Here is a 16,355-nt window from a genome sequence, read left to right as displayed (position 1 = left end):
ATCAAGTTCACTGACAGAGGCGGAGCTCGTCCGAGTTCCGTCAGCTCTCATCAGAGACTCCCAGGAACCCCTGTCAGAAAACTGTGGCTCGAGAGTGCAACGGGTGACTCTTTCCCGACGTGAAAAAAAAGCATATTGTATGAATCTTGTTTAAATGCACTCATTCAAAATCTTAATTAATTGATTAATGAGCAAAGTAATGCAACAACTTCCTTGTAGTTTTCTCTGCACAGAATATCACTTCTTAAATCAGGAGGAATATAGAAGAAGGAATGTATTTAAGAATTTTGTTTTGAAGACATGACTTGATACAGAACTGTCTTATAAGGTGTGAGCCCGATCAGTACCCGGATGGGAGAACTCCTGGGAAAAACTAAGGCTGCTGCTGGAAGAGGTGTTAGTGGGGCCAGCAGGGGGCGCTCACCCTGTGGTCCATGTGGGTCCTAATGCCCCAGTATAGCGACGGGGACACTATACTGTAAACAGGCGCCGTCCTTCGGATGAGATGTAAAACCGAGGTCCTGACACTCTGTGGTCATTAAAAATCCCAGGGCATTTCTCGAAAAGAGTAGGGGTATAACCCCGGCGTCCTGGCCAAATTTCCCATTGGCCCTTACCAATCATGGCCTCCTAATAATCCCCATCTATGAACTGGCTACATTACTCTGCTCTCCTCCCCACTGATAGCTGTGCCGTCACATCATCCAGGTGGGGCTGCACACTGGTGGTGGTGGAGGGGAGTCCCCATTACCTGTAAAGCGCTTTGAGTGGAGTGTCCAGGAAAGCGCTATATAAGTGTAAGCAATTATTACTTCTGCTTTTTGTATAACTTTTACTATAAAACTAGATTTTAAGGAGGGGAAGGATTCTGCAGACTTTAAATCAACATCGACTTGTATTTCCATGCATCTCGGTGTCAGAGCTCTGTAGAATGTGTTGTTCTTATCAGGGAGGAAGTAGGATGAAGGCTGCGTCCTTTAGAGGGAACAGCCTGTCCCTGGCATGCCCGCCTTTCTCTCCTAAAACACAGATAAATGCTTAGGAGCCAGTGGCACTACCCACTCTGCAGCTGTAAAGCTTTTCTAACCCTACAACAAAAAGCACAAAAACAAAATGTGTCTGCCGAGTTTGAGTGTGATTTTAAGGATATTGTGCCTGTGGACTCAAGCAAAAATCCTTGAAATGTGTTCACTCTTACCAAGCTGAATATTGACTGTTGTCTTTTTCATCCCTTCTGTACAATTTAATCTGTAATGACTATTGTTCCAGCGTCTACTGACATGTCATCCTTTGTGGTTTGACTTGTTGCCTCTAATGTCTTGACCATTTATTGTTCCTTGCTGGGACATTCTATCAGAAGCACTGCATACCCCCTCAGTGTGGGAGGACCTGAAAATAGAAATCTTAAACATATTTTCTCTTGCTTTCTATCACATTGAATTCAGTATGCTGTGCACTAAAGTATTTTCTGTCCCTATTATTGGATTATTTGTGAAATAAGAGACCCAATTAAAGCCAGTCAGATTAGACAGATGCAGACTTTGAGTAAAGCAGGGTTTAAATGCGAACAATGAGCTTGTGAGGAAGGTCAGCAGAGATAACCCCAGGCTTCTGTGCCTTGTTTCAACCAGGCTGCTGCCTTGCTATTATAAAACAGGTCTATGGGTCAGCACGACAGGGGCCTGCCTTCAGCCAATATCAGCAACCGTATTGGAGATCAATACTGCAACTTTCAAGATCTTACATGCTTTGCAGTGGTTATTGAAGTACAACACAGGTATTGACTCATTTCCTTAGTTAAAGAGCTGTGGGGTTCGTAGGGTTCATTGGCCTGTCTGCATGCTTACAAAAACATCCTGTACCACCTGCTTGACACAGAAAGGGAGCTTCAACACAAACAAGACGATGCATAATTGAAGTGTCTGCACTTCAACAAATCCTCTTTTTCTTTTCTCTCCGTGGAAATGGAAATGCTTCACATTCCTTGTGGGAATGAGGAGTTTCCTCAGAAATCTGGAGAGAGGAGTTTCTCACTTCTGCCTAGTGTGCCAACGGTACCCATTTCTAGTTTCTCTTTATTTGGAAAAAAAAAAACGTATCTGCTGGCAAAAAAGCACACAACAAACACGAGAAAAGCAAATTCCTATTTAATTAGATACACCCTGATGAGTGAATGCTGGAAAAATACAGAATGGGCTATTTTATTTCCTGGCAAATTCAAGCCGGATTGTTATTAATCATGGAGCCCACTCACGGCATTGAGACCTAATCGCTCTGCTGGCCGTGCTGAGAACGAGCCGCTCTGCACACATTACAGCAGTGCACAGCTCCCAGGATGAGTCACACAGTTGCCAGGCAGACCCCAAGGCCAGAGACATTAGTGTGTCGGTGGGGGGAAAGCAGGAGAAATGTTAATTATTTTGAATGACAAAATGCTGCAACAATGTCTCTCAGCTATTGTCTCACTACCAAAAAGACTGGTGTCAAGAAACAACTCTCAGTTACTCTTTTATTACTTATAATACTTCACTTGCTTTGTCAATGTTTTGAATTGCATTCCTAAAATGTACTGTCCTAGAATCTGACTGACTTGTGCAAATATCAATATAGAACTAGCTGCAAGACGTAGATATTCCCAATGAAAGCCATGCAGTCAAATGTATACAGATATGTACACTTGTTAAGGTTCCTATTACAGATTGTGCTAGTCCTTTTCCTCAAAGACTTGTAATGACTAGTGTTGCTTCACTGTTGTGATTATTCTAGGGTGCACAAACCAGGCAGGGCTGTTTGAGCTGCACCCTAGCTAGCACTGCAATCAGAGTGAATATTATATCAAGCCCTGGTGATGACTCATCCCTCAGTTCCCGTGATGTAGCAACACAAACGTAATCATCAATCAGCCAGCTCTCCCCAGTCAGGACACCTCACCAGGGGCAAGACACGAGAGTCACATCTCAGGCCCTGCCTGCTGCAGGCTGTGAACCATCACGTTACAGAGTGCAACACTCCACACAGTGGGAGCTGGGATTCAGGAAGGAAGACATGCTTATCCTGAAGCTTCTAGAATAAAGCCTGTGCAGGGAGGGCAGCAGTTAGGCCTTTGATACCCTATGCATCCTTCGTGAAGTGCACATGGCTTTCTCATGAAAGGTCCCTGAATCAAGAGTCAATGTTTGCTAGCAACTTCTTTACAAAACAAAAACAACAAAAACATTTGATTAACCATGCACATCAGACAAGGACGATTGCAGTCATGCAGGAAAAAGCTAGAGCTTGATTTTTCCAGGGTTTACTCGGTTTACCAATATCTGCTCAGTTGTTTGAAAGAGAAAAACTGGAGTGTGGTGTCTCAGGGACACACACACACACACACACACACACACACACACACACACACACACACACACACACACACACACACACACACACACACACACACACACACACACACACACACACATCAAACACACACACACACACACACACACACACACCCTGGCCAGGACACCAGTCCATCACAGGGAACACACAGACACACACTCACACACCCTGAACAGGACACCAGTCCATCACAGGGCACACACACACACACACTCACACACCCTGGACAGGACACCAGTCCATCACAGGGAACACACAGACACACACTCACACACCCTGAACAGGACACCAGTCCATCACAGGGCACACACACACACACACTCACACACCCTGGACAGGACACCAGTCCATCACAGGGAACACACAGACACACACTCACACACCCTGGCCAGGACACCAGTCCATCACAGGGCACACGCACACACACACATTCACACACCCTGGACAGGACACCAGTCCATCACAGGGAACACGCACACACACACTCGCACACCCTGGACAGGACACCAGTCCATCACAGGGAACACACAGACACACACTCACACACCCTGGCCAGGACACCAGTCCATCACAGGGAACACACAGACACACACTCACACACCCTGGCCAGGACACCAGTCCATCACAGGGCACACGCACACACACATTCACACACCCTGGACAGGACACCAGTCCATCACAGGGAACACGCACACACACACTCGCACACCCTGGACAGGACACCAGTCCATCACAGGGCACACACAGACACACACATTCACACCACGACCGATTTTCCCAGAAGCCAGTTAACCCACCAGCATGTCTTTGGACTGTGGGAGGAAACCAGAGCACCGGGAGTTGAGCTGTGAGTTAGGAAGAGTTGGGAATACTTGGGAATACTTGGAAACCCACAAGCCTGGGGAGAATTCCAAACATGGCCTGTCAAGAAGGAGATCAGTATTTTAAATCCCAGTGCCTCTTATTCTTGAATAACAACGTGGAAAAACTATTATCCCAATTCCTGCATTTCTGCTATTTAATGTTTGTTGTTGTTGTTTACTATGAGGGGAGTTATTTATTTCTGAGAAGTGAAATCCCCTCTATGTGGGTGAAGCTGAGATCCCTTTTAAGTGATCAGGGTCACTTGATTTTTATTTCAAAGGCGAGTCCTTCAAATGTATTAAATGGGAGTCTTTTTATCTTAAATCTTTTCTGTTTTCGTGTACTTGATATTCTGTTCGACAGGCAAACACAACTCGTGTGTGGCTGCTTGTCTCTCTATATATAGAGCACCAGAACTAGTTGGAGGAACATACGCTCAGTTGTGCACAGGCAAAAAAAAAATAAACCGTGGAAAGCACATGGATTATAAGGTTAGCCAGCCCGTTTCCAAAAATAAGATCTGACGTCACTAAACTTCATCCACTTCCCAACTTGCAAAAACCGTGGAGATGTAAAATCAGAAAAGCGCGCACTCGCCCGCCAGTCGCGTTCACGAATCCTCTGTGACGTAGGTAATCGAGAACACGCCTTGAAACGCGTGACGGTGATGTCACTGTTCCAGGCAGCATTGTAGCCGGAAGTATCTGAAGTAGAAAAATAGAGCTAAGAGGAAGTGTAGAAACATCGAAGCTTTTACCATCTACTATTTCTCTTAATACCTGCTTACGGTTAATAGTGGACGGAACGAACGGTGCCTTCAGAGATGTCGAATATGGACAGTATCCTTTTGGAGTCGTGAAAACGAAAGTGTGAGTGTGAGTACGAGAGGCTGTTATGGCACTGGGGCCCTGTGTGTGTGAGAGCTCTGAAGACTTCAGAAATACCCAGGTTTGATCCAAACTGCGAGAATCGCACCTCTCACTTGAGAGGTCGCTGCCACAGAGACTTGCTGTGACGCAGCACCACTAGAGCCGGCGAAGGAAGTTTTTACCTTCATCATCTCCACAATAATCAGGTTATTGTCTCCAGAGCTTGAGGGATACTGTTGTTGGGACAATCTGTCATGAGTGTTGACGTTGGCCAATATGATGTAGTGTTCAAAACGTTTGTAAAAAATATTCCAAATGTCCGCTTGCGTATCTATGTGGACGTAATTAGTATACTGTTTTATTTTTGTGATACGGTGGCCCAGTGTATCAGGAGACAGTCTCTTGGTCTTAAAGGGACCGAAATCTTTCGTTCTTTCAGTGGCCCGAAGAGAACTTTCTTTAATTTCTTTAACTCCTTTGCATTTTCTTCTATGCTTCAGGTTTGGCCAGGTTCGTTCCGAAAACGGTGTCCTTCGCTTCGTAGAGAGACAGGAATAAAAATAATGAGAATAATGGGCGTGTTTTTGTGAGTGACAGAATGTAACCAATCAACTAGCTACTCTGTGAAAAGGGCACGGCTTGCTTTTTTTCCAGAAGTGTATCTGAAAACCCGGGTGATCGAAGATGAAGAAAGATATCCGTTTAGTCTTTGGTTAAGTAACGTACTAGACACGGGACAGAAAAAGAACAAGAAAAGGAGATCTTGTCGTTGGCTGTGGAATGCGATTTCATCTTCCATCCGCCCTGGCTTTGTTCACGCCTGAAAGGCGACTCCGCCTGCTCCGTCCTCCGCCGTCACGGAACCTCTTGAGCGAGAGAACGGCGATCACGTGATCCAGCCTGCGTCACCCGCGATGTACCTTTTAATAAGCTGATTTAGTTTCTGCGTCTTTACGGTTCCCAGTTTCCAGTTTCCTCCTCAAAGGCGAGCCTGAGGAGGCGCAAGATGACACCGGTGCGTGGCCGCACGGACAAAACCTGTGGCACGCTCAGCGCGCAGTGTGGAAAGGGAACGCATTGCTTTTGGTGATGCAAATACTGTAAAGTACTTTCCCGTTTGCTTCCCCGTGGTTTGTACAAAAAGCACAAACAAAGGTTCGGGCCGAGCGATTGTTAGTAATGAAAAGCCTGGTAAGACCGAGCTGGGGGACGGAAAGTTAACCCTTAGTCCTAGGCTCTGAATCTGCCGCCATTCCTAGAAGACCCTCTCTGAGGGTCGACTGTGGTCTGTTCAGGTCGGTCCTGCTTTCCTTTACTCCCTCTGTCAGAGCACTTGTTCAATCTGAAGTTCGCCGCGAAGGAGTTGGTGAGGAACTCCAAGAAATGCGACAAAGAAGAAAAGGCAGAGAAGTCCAAAGTTAAGAAGGTAAAGAGCTCTTTCTTTTTACCCCAACTCTCTCACCCTGGCCCTGTCCTGGCCAGGAGCCTGTCGTGGTTTCTCGGGTAGAGAGCCTGGAAGCAACAGTTCAGCAACCCAGAACTCGCTTGTTCACCTGTTCGGAACGAAGGTTCAAGACTCCCAGTCCCAGTCCCGGGGACCTGAACACACCTGCTGGCTTTTGTCCCGGCCGAGCCCTCAGTGACGCACTCGGGCCCTCTGTGACTTCCTGTTGACCCTTCCCTGCCTTCATTAGATCCATCTGAACTGCTCCTCTGTCCCCCTGGCAGGCCATCCAGAAGGGCAACATGGAGGTGGCCAGGATCCACGCCGAGAATGCCATCCGGCAGAAGAACCAGTCCATCAACTTCCTGCGGATGAGCGCGCGGGTGGACGCCGTGGCTGCCAGGGTCCAGACCGCGGTGACCATGAACAAGGTACACGGGGGGGGGGGGGGGCCCGGGTTCGAGTCGGGTGTCGGTGGGGCCAGGCTGGGGGCAGGGCTGCAGGCCTCGCAGCACGTGCTCTCCCTGGCACCCCAGGGGGGGGCAAGAGAAGCGAAAGCTTGGCTCCCCGGGGTGGGAGGATCGGGTCACTGTTGAACCCGATGGAAATTCCTCCGCTGATGGTAATAATAAATGGAAATTCATGCTGAACTCCTTTGTATCCTGCAGGTGACGAAGTCCATGGCAGGCGTGGTGAAGTCCATGGACGCCACACTAAAGACCATGAATCTCGAGAAGGTGAGGACCTCGTGACTGGGCGTGCCGGGACGTGGCCCAGCCGCGGGGCCGCGCGCGTTGGGAGTTTCGGGTTTCGGACGGAGGCCGTTCGCGTCCGCCAGCTTTAAAAGAGCCCGGTGTGATGTTAGCTCCCAGCTAAAATATAATAACCCGTTGCTGGTGTTTCTTCAGACCACGTCCTGTCTGCGTAAAGAGACAAGTACATTGGAAATTACCATGCAGAACGCACTCTTAAGTTGTGCTTTGAACAGGTCACTTTATACTGTAGTTGTGTGGGGGGGGGGGAGAGGGGGGAATTCAACCTGCTCATTTGCATCTTAAGAGAGAAAATGCTTGTCCCTTGAGTTATCTTCTAATCACATGAATGCATAATTCCATCATGATTAGCCAGAGACTGTGTACCACAAAGAGTGACTGCATTTGCTCTGAACAAATTATTCACTCATTTCACCAAATCTACAGTCGCTTATTTCCAACTCCAGAGCAGTTAGCATTTAATGAAAGCAATCAAACATAGGAGAGTGGACTCGTTCTGTGTCTGCTGCAAATTGAAGTCCCTAAAATGGCAAGGCATTGATTCCCAGAATCAGGACGGCGAACCTGTGCAGTTAAGGCAGAGCCTGCCTACGCTCACTGAGTAGGATAAGAAATAAGAGATTTCAACCCCTGCCGTGGTTTCTCTTGATGATGCATCGCTTTTTATAGAACAGCATGCTTCCATCTTTCACGACGTGGTCAGTTAGTCTTTTCTTGCTACTGGAGAGTCGTTGACTTTAACCAAGACTTTAATATTTAGGATTAGGATATTTAGGATAGGTCCTCACAGTGCACTCAGAACTCGGATCGCAGCATTATGACACCTGGAGAAGATCAACCTAATTGTCCCCTAGGGGAAAATTATATGGAAGCACATTTGCTTCTGTATATCTGAATACGTCACAAAAAAAACATTACATGTCACATCTACCACTATTGCACGTACAAAAAGGAAAAGTAGCGCTGTGTGTGTCTGGTGCTGAATGCCTCAGCGGCAGGGCTGTGTGCCGGTTTGCAGTCGTGCTGACCCCAGGCTGGTGGTGCTGCCATCTCTGCCCGTACGCTGTCAGTGAGACGAGCTGCATCTCCCTCCGCAGATCTCGGCTCTAATGGACAAGTTTGAGCACCAGTTCGAGACGCTGGACGTGCAGACGGCGCAGATGGAGGACACCATGAGCAGCACGACCACACTCACCACCCCCCAGGTGAGGCACGCTGATCCCCGCCAGAACCCCCTACTGCCCTGCCGTCACCCTGGGCTCCCGTTAAACCAGAGCTCTTTGATTTCTTACTGGAAACAGCACACAACACTTTAAAACCATATCCTCCCAGGGAACCCATTAATGCATATATTGTATTTATTTGCTTTTGTTGTAGCATCCGTTAACATTTATTAATCATTATGAGCAGTCTCCTTTCATTTCTGATCAATATATCTTTCGCAAATCCTGTAGTTTTTCATAGGGAATGATGGATACAGGCCTCCTCTTATTTTGGCACATTTTAGTCCTCAACTGTGTAAAAGCTTCGAGAACAAGGGAATGTCATTTATTATGTTATCTGTTACGCTGAAACGGAACATTAATAAGGTTTTCTAAACTTCTAAGTCTCATTGAACTTTGAGAGCTAGGAAACGTCAGTTGAAGTGTTTTGGAAAAAGTGCTCTGCCAGTGCAACACTGCCCCCTTGTGTTAATCCTGATGAATTTTTTTATTGGATTTAATTAATTTGTGCTAATGAAAGTGTCCTTCATGTCCCTGTCTTTATATTCTATATGTGTTTCCATTTTTTTTTTCCCTTTTCTAAATGCTGGATTGTGTGCAGTGATATAGCAAAAGATTTTAGGCAATGGCCCTGCCCTTACAGACCATTTCAGCCCAGGTCTTTTAGGATATTCACAGCAATTTCTTTTTTAATGTCCCAGAATGAAGTGGAAAGTCTGATGCACGAGATGGCTGACGAAGCTGGGTGAGTGATTCAGTAACGGGACCATTGCCCTTACTGGGAAGAGTGCAAGTGACCAATCACAGCGGTCGTGAGACCGGCAGGCCCTCTCTGCGCTCACGAAGGCACTGGGCAGAGCAGAGATTTCACTGCAGAGAAAACCTCTTTTGATGCAGTGTTATGCCGCCAAGACAACAGACTACAGAACCACTTTAGGGAAATATTTATTCCCAGAAGAACAAGGAGGGAATAGCTGTTGATAAGCAGTGTGGCATTTAAATTGGCTCATATTTCTACAGGTCTTTAAGAATGCCTTTCTGGTTTTGAGACAGCAGTTGGTAGTCTATCAGAAATGAATACTCCTATTCTGGAGAATCACTCTAACCTTTCAGACTAAGGCTTTCATGCATGCAATGTGAACAAATAAATACACTCTGGGTTACTAATAATAGGGTTAACTCTGGCAGCAGGCTGTCATATTTGTCCTAGCTGAGCTACAAAAAAGGAGCTCAGAGGTGCTTTCTCTCAGACTACCAGACTTACATCTTAACCTGTAGCTGTCCCCTTGTCATTGAGTGATTTTGGTATTGTTTAAAAGAAAAAACAACAACATTGGAGGAATCATTTGTTACATGATCAGTGTTGTCCATCCTGGTTAAAAAATAAGGATTGAGACGTTTGTGTTCTGTATTGGGGGGGGATCTTGCTTTCATATTGTTAAATACCCTTTGTGTTCTTACGGCACATGTTGACAATGTGTACTTGTGGGTGTGTTGTCTATAAAGACTATAAAAACCCAGCCTCAAGGTAACAATAGCACAAGGAGCCCAGTTCTGGTGCTGCAGAGCGGAGAGGTTTGTCTGTGTGCCACTGAGTGTCCTGGCTCATTCGAATCCAACCAGCCCGGCAGGTTCAGTCAGGACGGTACCAACAGGGATTCTTATTCTTCTCCGAAGCATCCACCTCTCCAGATAGTGCAAGCCTCACCATCCCCTGTCTCTCTTTTTTTTTTTTTTTTTTTTTGCTGATTCAGGAAAGAAGTCAGTGTAGGCACTGCTACAGCTCATTTCTTTCTCCCCCTCCTCATGGTAACGGCTGATGCACTGATCACACGCCACTGAGCTGTCCAGTTAGCGTGATAATCCCATTCTGTCCTGGGGCCGGCCTGCTGCAGACAGGGCCTCTTTGTTTGCGGGAGGTTTAAACAGCTGGATGGGATCTGAGCTCCTCATTGCTTCCCTGCAGGCTGGACTTGAACATGGAACTTCCCCAGGGGCAGACCGGGTCCGTCGGTACCAGCGTGGCCTCGGCGGAGCAGGTAAAGGGAGTCGGCGGGTAGTTTGCGCTTACTGGGTCATTTTAACCCTTTGTTAGGGGCTGGAAGGGGGTTTACTCCGCCTTTTTGTTTCATGCCAGATAAGGTTCGGGAAGGCAGGTCCTGTGGTGAGTAGATGAGCACTGCTGCCTCACGGGCCCCAGGTTACTGGGTGTGACCTCCAGGCCTTTGGTGCCTGTCTGTGTGCGCTGCTTCTCATTGGACGCCCCAGTTTCCTCACTCCTCCCAGCCTTGTGGAGGTTAGATGTGATTGGCTATTCTAAGTTGTCCCCTCCACTTGCCGGGTTTATACCTACGGAAAGCAGCTGAGCTCCCCCAGAAGGGAACAAACGTCATTTCTGTTTTGCCCCCTTGTTGGATGGGCGAGCTTGAACTTTATAAATGGCTTTCAGGGTAAGGGGAAGGAATTTCTCTTCTCAGGCCTTGAAACTGTTCTAGCAGTTCAGGGCTAATTAGTTGGTTTGGTTTTCTTAATAGGGGAAAGGCTTACAAATGATGCAAGAAGCTGTACTGGCAGGGAGCAGTGATTTTTTTAAGTAACTGTAAATTGTGTGAACAGCACAGGTGGGGGTGAAGAGCTACGAAACAACGTGGCTGTACTGGCAGTCTTGAGCGGCCATCTGTAAGCCCCTGTTCTCCCAGGGGCTGCAGCAGCTCTGAACAGTTGGGGTGGGCTGACCTGACCTGTGCCGTTTGTGCCCCTCTCCCCAGGATGAGCTCTCCCAGAGGCTGGCCAAGCTCCGGGACCAGGTGTAAGTCTGTGACGCAGCAGCTTGGCCCCGCTGAATCACACAGTGCCGCGTCCACAGTGGTGCAGCTGAAGTGGAATATCTATTAAAGCTCCCTCTCCCTCTGTCTGCCTCGTCGCAGCTCTGTTCTCAGACCTGCCCGCTTCTCCCTGTCCCTGTGCTGGGAGAAACGCACAACGCCTTCGGGATTCAGCCAAACATAGATTTTTTTTTTTTTGGCGCCCTGCATCTGTAGTACTCTCTAGGTACAGCGCTGCGAGGAGGAAAAATAATAAAAAAAAGCCAAACTTCAAAATGTTCTCTTCCGGCTATAGAAAATTAAATAATAGATCGCTCATGAATGCCACCCTTAAGACAGCTCTTAAAAGGGTTGTTCCTTAACCGCTGTATTATTGTTAGTTTTCGATAGATTTGATGGTTGACTGATCTTATGTTAAAATAATTAAATATGTTTCATGATTTTTTTTTTGTAAAGGGCTGTCTTAAGTAGGGGTGTTTTCGGAGCCTCAAAAGCCAGGCTCTCGTGGGTATATTGAAGTAAAACATGATCCTGACTTTTAATCTGCTGCTGAATCCAAAGGTCGTGTTCAGAGGGCCGTCTCTGTGCTGTACAGTGGCAAACAGGTGGGAAGCTACATGACACTATTTCAGGACTAAGTCCCTTGCAGTAAAAACATTTGCAGATCCCTGTCCAGCTACTCAAGGTGTTTCTGACAGGTTCAGTCTCATTAATTGTCGCCGTTTTATCCTTTTTAGTTGTGTTTGCTTGTCCACACTCCCAACATACATGCAAAAAAAGTTACACTGACACCTGCTTGGTACTTTGTTTTTGGATAAATGGAATCTGCATTTCCTTCCTTGATATTTATATTACATTTAATGTTGTTTTCGCTGGACTGGGGGGATTTTCTTTGTTGGAACAAAAAGATGACAGAATGGCTGTTTGATTGCTGATATCTCCTTCTTTTTACTTGTCTCTTGGTCGTGGTTGCAAACAAAATCTGGGGATAATTGTTCCTTGGATGATTTAGGACTTGCAGAGTAAATAAAATTATTTTTTAACATGAAATGCTGTTTTTTTTTGGGCTGTTCGCAATAATTTGAAATTGTGGCCATTGTAGCTTTTTAGATTAAAAATTTGCACTGCTAGGTAAACAGATTTCTTCAGCAACATGCGGCTTGTTTTTTTGTTCTGTCATTTTTGTTCACCTTTTCTCTTTCATCTCCTCCCCTCCCTTTTTCCTTTGTGCTTTTCTTGCTACTCTGACGAGCTCGGAAAAAGGTCTTCTCTTTGAGCAGGGGGACTGGCTGATAATGATGTAGTCTTGTTAGGCCACAGGCATTCACAGCTTTCCAGGAAAAGGGTTGTCAGGGATAATGGGAGTGAGTTTCTGTAGCGCACTCTGTCTCCTGTGTGGGAATGAATAGGTCTCTCTCTGTTCGCTGGGAATGATGTGTAAGCAGTGCAGAGATTCTGGGGCTGTCACTTGTGCGCTGGAAGTCAAGGTCAGATTCTTGCCAGATGTTCGGCACACGGCTGTATCCTTTAGTCTGGTGTTGTATTGTTGTTTACAGCCTAATGCCCTCTTTCATCTCTGGAGTGGAAGTTGGGGGATGTGTGTCTGTTTATGCTCCATGGGGATTCCTTTTGCAGAGCAGGTCGAGTTGTGCTTTTAGCAATAGCATTTTTTCCACACTGCTAAATACTGGTCAGGCTTCAGGCTGTATGCGTTTTTACTTCTTTAAATAAGATTTATGGACACCTGAGGCTCCCCAGATATAAATTTTACGCTGCAGACAATGGTGCAGGTTAGGATACAGGGCCAGTCTTTCACAGGTACAAAAACGTGCAAATGAGTAATTTAGAGATGCCAAGTAGCTGAGATTGTGTGTCTTTTCACTAGTGGAGGAAAACTCTGGAAGTACAGTATAAAGATGGGCGTGTCCATGCAAACTCCATACACAAGGTGTTCCAGATTGAAATCAAGCCCAAGACCTAACAGCGTGAGGCAGCTCCACTACCCACAATGCTGCGCTGTTATCGTTATTTTTATTCTTCTGAGCAGGCCGGTTCTTGGGGATTGTCTCCGTTTAACACCATTGTGGAAGGATCTCCCTGAAACCCTTCTCAGCTATTTTTTTTCAGAAAGCATTATCTATAGAGCAGTCTGGTTTTCACAGTTAATGGTAATAAAACTCCCTGGACTTCATGTGTGAAGGTTCTGATGCATAAAAACTAAACGGAAACCTTTTGGACCCAACCCATGAAACGCAGCTTGCAGACCAGGTCGGGTTTGCCAGAGAAATGTGGTTTGTTTGTGCACCTGGTTTTAAGAGCTGGCTAGCCTGTTTTATGACCTTCTGTCAACAGCGGCTTACTTGACACTAAACCGAAAGAAGCCAAGGCTTCCAGAGAGAATGTCGTGCTGGTTTTCCAGCATTTTAGTGGCCTTAAACGTTTAAATTAAATTGCACTTGAACGAGAAGGTTCGGTGCCTCACTGAAGGAACTCCACCAAGCTTTTAGGCTGTTCGACCTCCTGCTCCCTGAGCTCCAAGTGTTGCCACATCCACAACGCCTCCAGAACTGCCCTCCATGGACCATGATGCCTCTCTCCTAATGTAGCTGGACCCAGGCCATCGTGTCCCACCGCTCCAGCGGAGAGACCAAGCTCCCCCTCTCCTCCAGTCCTTCAGCTGCAGGCTAGACTCACAGTTCCTCCACCCGCCCGCGCCGTCTCCCCCTGCCCTCTGTGCTGCCTCCTTCCTCTCCGCTCGACAGGAACCACACGAGGGGTCAAATGTCTCACCTGCGTCGGAAACGGCCCTCAGTCAATCGCATGCCAGACCTTCATTACCATTGCAATGAAGGAAAAGCTCTATCTGCCTCATCTGTTACCAATTTCGGGTGCCAGTTGCACCGTGTGCGGAGCAGGGGCGGTGCTGACAGGACCCCGGGCGCGGGGTTGGATCTGACCTCTCCCTCCAAGGGAACTGCGTCCGAGCCAATTATAATCAAGGGCCCGTGACAGGCAGGCTCTTACAGAGCCTCCTTTTTTTTTTTGTGTCTCGGGCAGAAGCTGCTATTACTGTTATTGCTGCAGACAATTTTATTGGCAGTTGTTATGCCATTACTGGGGATAATGCACTCAATCCCGGAAAGGCAAACATTTCGTAATTTCTTCCAGTTTCTTCAGATCTGCCCTGAATGAGAGGGGAGGGAGGGTGATGATGGGCCCCAGCTCATCTGCCCTTTGCAGAAGAGGGAGCACCCCCACCTCCCCTCCCGCTGCACAGCGCCTCCGGAGACGAGCCGGAGACGGGCTCCAGGGGGTTTGCGCTGCCGTTTTGGGGGAAATGGGGGTTTAAGATAAAATAGGAGATTGTTGTTTTAAAAATACCTACACATAAAATAAAACCCAAAGCAATATATTGACCTGCCAGCTGGGAGCAGGGTTCCGACGAGCGCTGCAGAGACGGTCAGGGAGCATGGTTCAGCTGGTGGAGGTCAAAGGTGCCACAGTGCTGGCTCACTGACTGGTGGCTTTGTCTATGTCTTCCATCTAACTGGTGGAGCTGCAGGTGTTGTTCCTCCAGCCCGCGCGTGTCAGTGGTCTGAATTCGATCTGAACCAATAACGGAAGGTTTTGTTCTACTTTTACGAAAAGCATCGATTAAAAAAAAAAAAAAAAAAAGACCCATGTGGCACGGACCATCTATTCTGAAACATCTACTGCTGAATGTGTGCAAGATTAAAACGGAAAATTTCACAACAGGATTCTCGGAAGGCCCTTGACCACCCTCTGGAAGGCATGATTTCCATCTTTTCCTTGTTTTTCTAGCTCGTTTAGATGCCGTGAACGATTTGATGGTTTTCTGATATTATTCCCTTCAGAACTAATAACATTTCTTCCTCTCCAGCTTGCTGTGTAACGGCCAGACACCCAGGCAGCTTTGACAGATAAATATCTCCTAGCGGCGCAGCCTGATGACAGAAAGAATTAATTTGCGCCGTTCAATTTTTCTCAGAGGAGATTGGCTCCATTTGCACATCTCGGGGAAAATGGGCGAGGTGTTCATCAGCGCTGCGTATTCAAGATTTAGCACACTGCAGTGTATGGATGAAGGCAGCTTGTCCAGTTTGAACCCCAGTCGTGACCGATAATGTTCTTTATCTCATGCAGAAAGCTTTCAACACCAACAGGAGAAGACAGGTTTTCAGAAAACAGTGGAGCGTTTTGTATTTGGTCTTTGCACCGTGGCCTCTTGAGTCACTGGTGTGACAGCAGGTGAAATTGTGTGGAAAATGGAAACTAGGAATCTGATGATCTGCTTAGGATGTACCCTTAGAGACTGCTGAGCTGTACGGGCTAATGAAGCGTTGATGTTCTTCCTCCACATTGGAATTGTTTTCCAGTTCCGGCACGCTGTGCTCCGAAGCACCCCTGCTCCTCTGTGTGCTGGACAGGGCCGCTCCCCTTTCACGCTGGTGCTACGTCGGACACGGGAAGCTGCAAGCATTCGTTCCCTGATCGTCTTTAGAGGCCTTGGGGGGTTTCCCGACTTCCCCTCTGGCCGTACCCTCGTCCCCCCTGGACACACTCGCAAACATGGGGGAAAGCAGCAGATCTGTCATGGGGTCGCCCCCTTGCGGGCCTGTTAACAGGGTTGTTGGATTTTTACAGGGTTGTGGTGCTGCAGCTGCTCCGCTCACTTACAATCACCCCCTCTCTCCTGCCTCTGTCGGGGGGAGCTCTCTCCCCCCTGATCCAGTTACCAGCCCTGCTTGAGTTTTCACTGCCTGATTCACTTACCAGAAAACCTGTCAGTCAGCTCCAGAAATGAGCGTTTTACTGCCAGAAAGTGATATACAGCTCAGCTCTTTGAAAGAGAGCTAGAGTATCACGGTAGGGTTTTATCCCTTTTTCTCTGCTAGACTGCTTGGCTGAGAAACCACAGCCGCATTTCATTTGAGTTAAGGGGGAAGATTAGC

At 47.3% G+C, this 16,355-nt stretch overlaps 1 protein-coding gene across 1 annotated transcript; it reads left to right on the top strand.

Moving 5' to 3' along the window:
- Positions 1-4,902: 4,902 nt before the first annotated feature.
- On the top strand, positions 4,903-12,432 carry chmp1b (charged multivesicular body protein 1B). Its single transcript, XM_088597124.1, has 8 exons — positions 4,903-5,087; positions 6,446-6,543; positions 6,846-6,992; positions 7,230-7,298; positions 8,432-8,539; positions 9,259-9,302; positions 10,524-10,596; positions 11,326-12,432. The coding sequence occupies exons 1-8, from the start codon at positions 5,072-5,074 to the stop codon at positions 11,368-11,370; spliced, it is 600 nt and encodes a 199-aa protein (XP_088453250.1). The 5' UTR covers positions 4,903-5,071; the 3' UTR covers positions 11,371-12,432.
- Positions 12,433-16,355: the final 3,923 nt, after the last annotated feature.

This window comes from Lepisosteus platostomus, chromosome 10, assembly GCF_059453375.1.
Source record: "Lepisosteus platostomus isolate fLepPlt1 chromosome 10, fLepPlt1.hap1, whole genome shotgun sequence".
Lineage (NCBI taxonomy): Eukaryota > Metazoa > Chordata > Actinopteri > Semionotiformes > Lepisosteidae > Lepisosteus > Lepisosteus platostomus.
The sequence above is the reverse complement of the archived record's forward strand: the minus strand, read 5'-3'. Positions and strand labels throughout refer to the sequence as shown.

Bases quoted from the DNA above. Each gene is read 5' to 3' on its own strand.
- chmp1b (XM_088597124.1), top strand. The intron at 6,544-6,845 runs GTAAAGAGCTCT...TCCCCCTGGCAG, and splicing joins AGAAGTCCAAAGTTAAGAAG to GCCATCCAGAAGGGCAACAT. The intron at 6,993-7,229 runs GTACACGGGGGG...TGTATCCTGCAG, and splicing joins CCGCGGTGACCATGAACAAG to GTGACGAAGTCCATGGCAGG.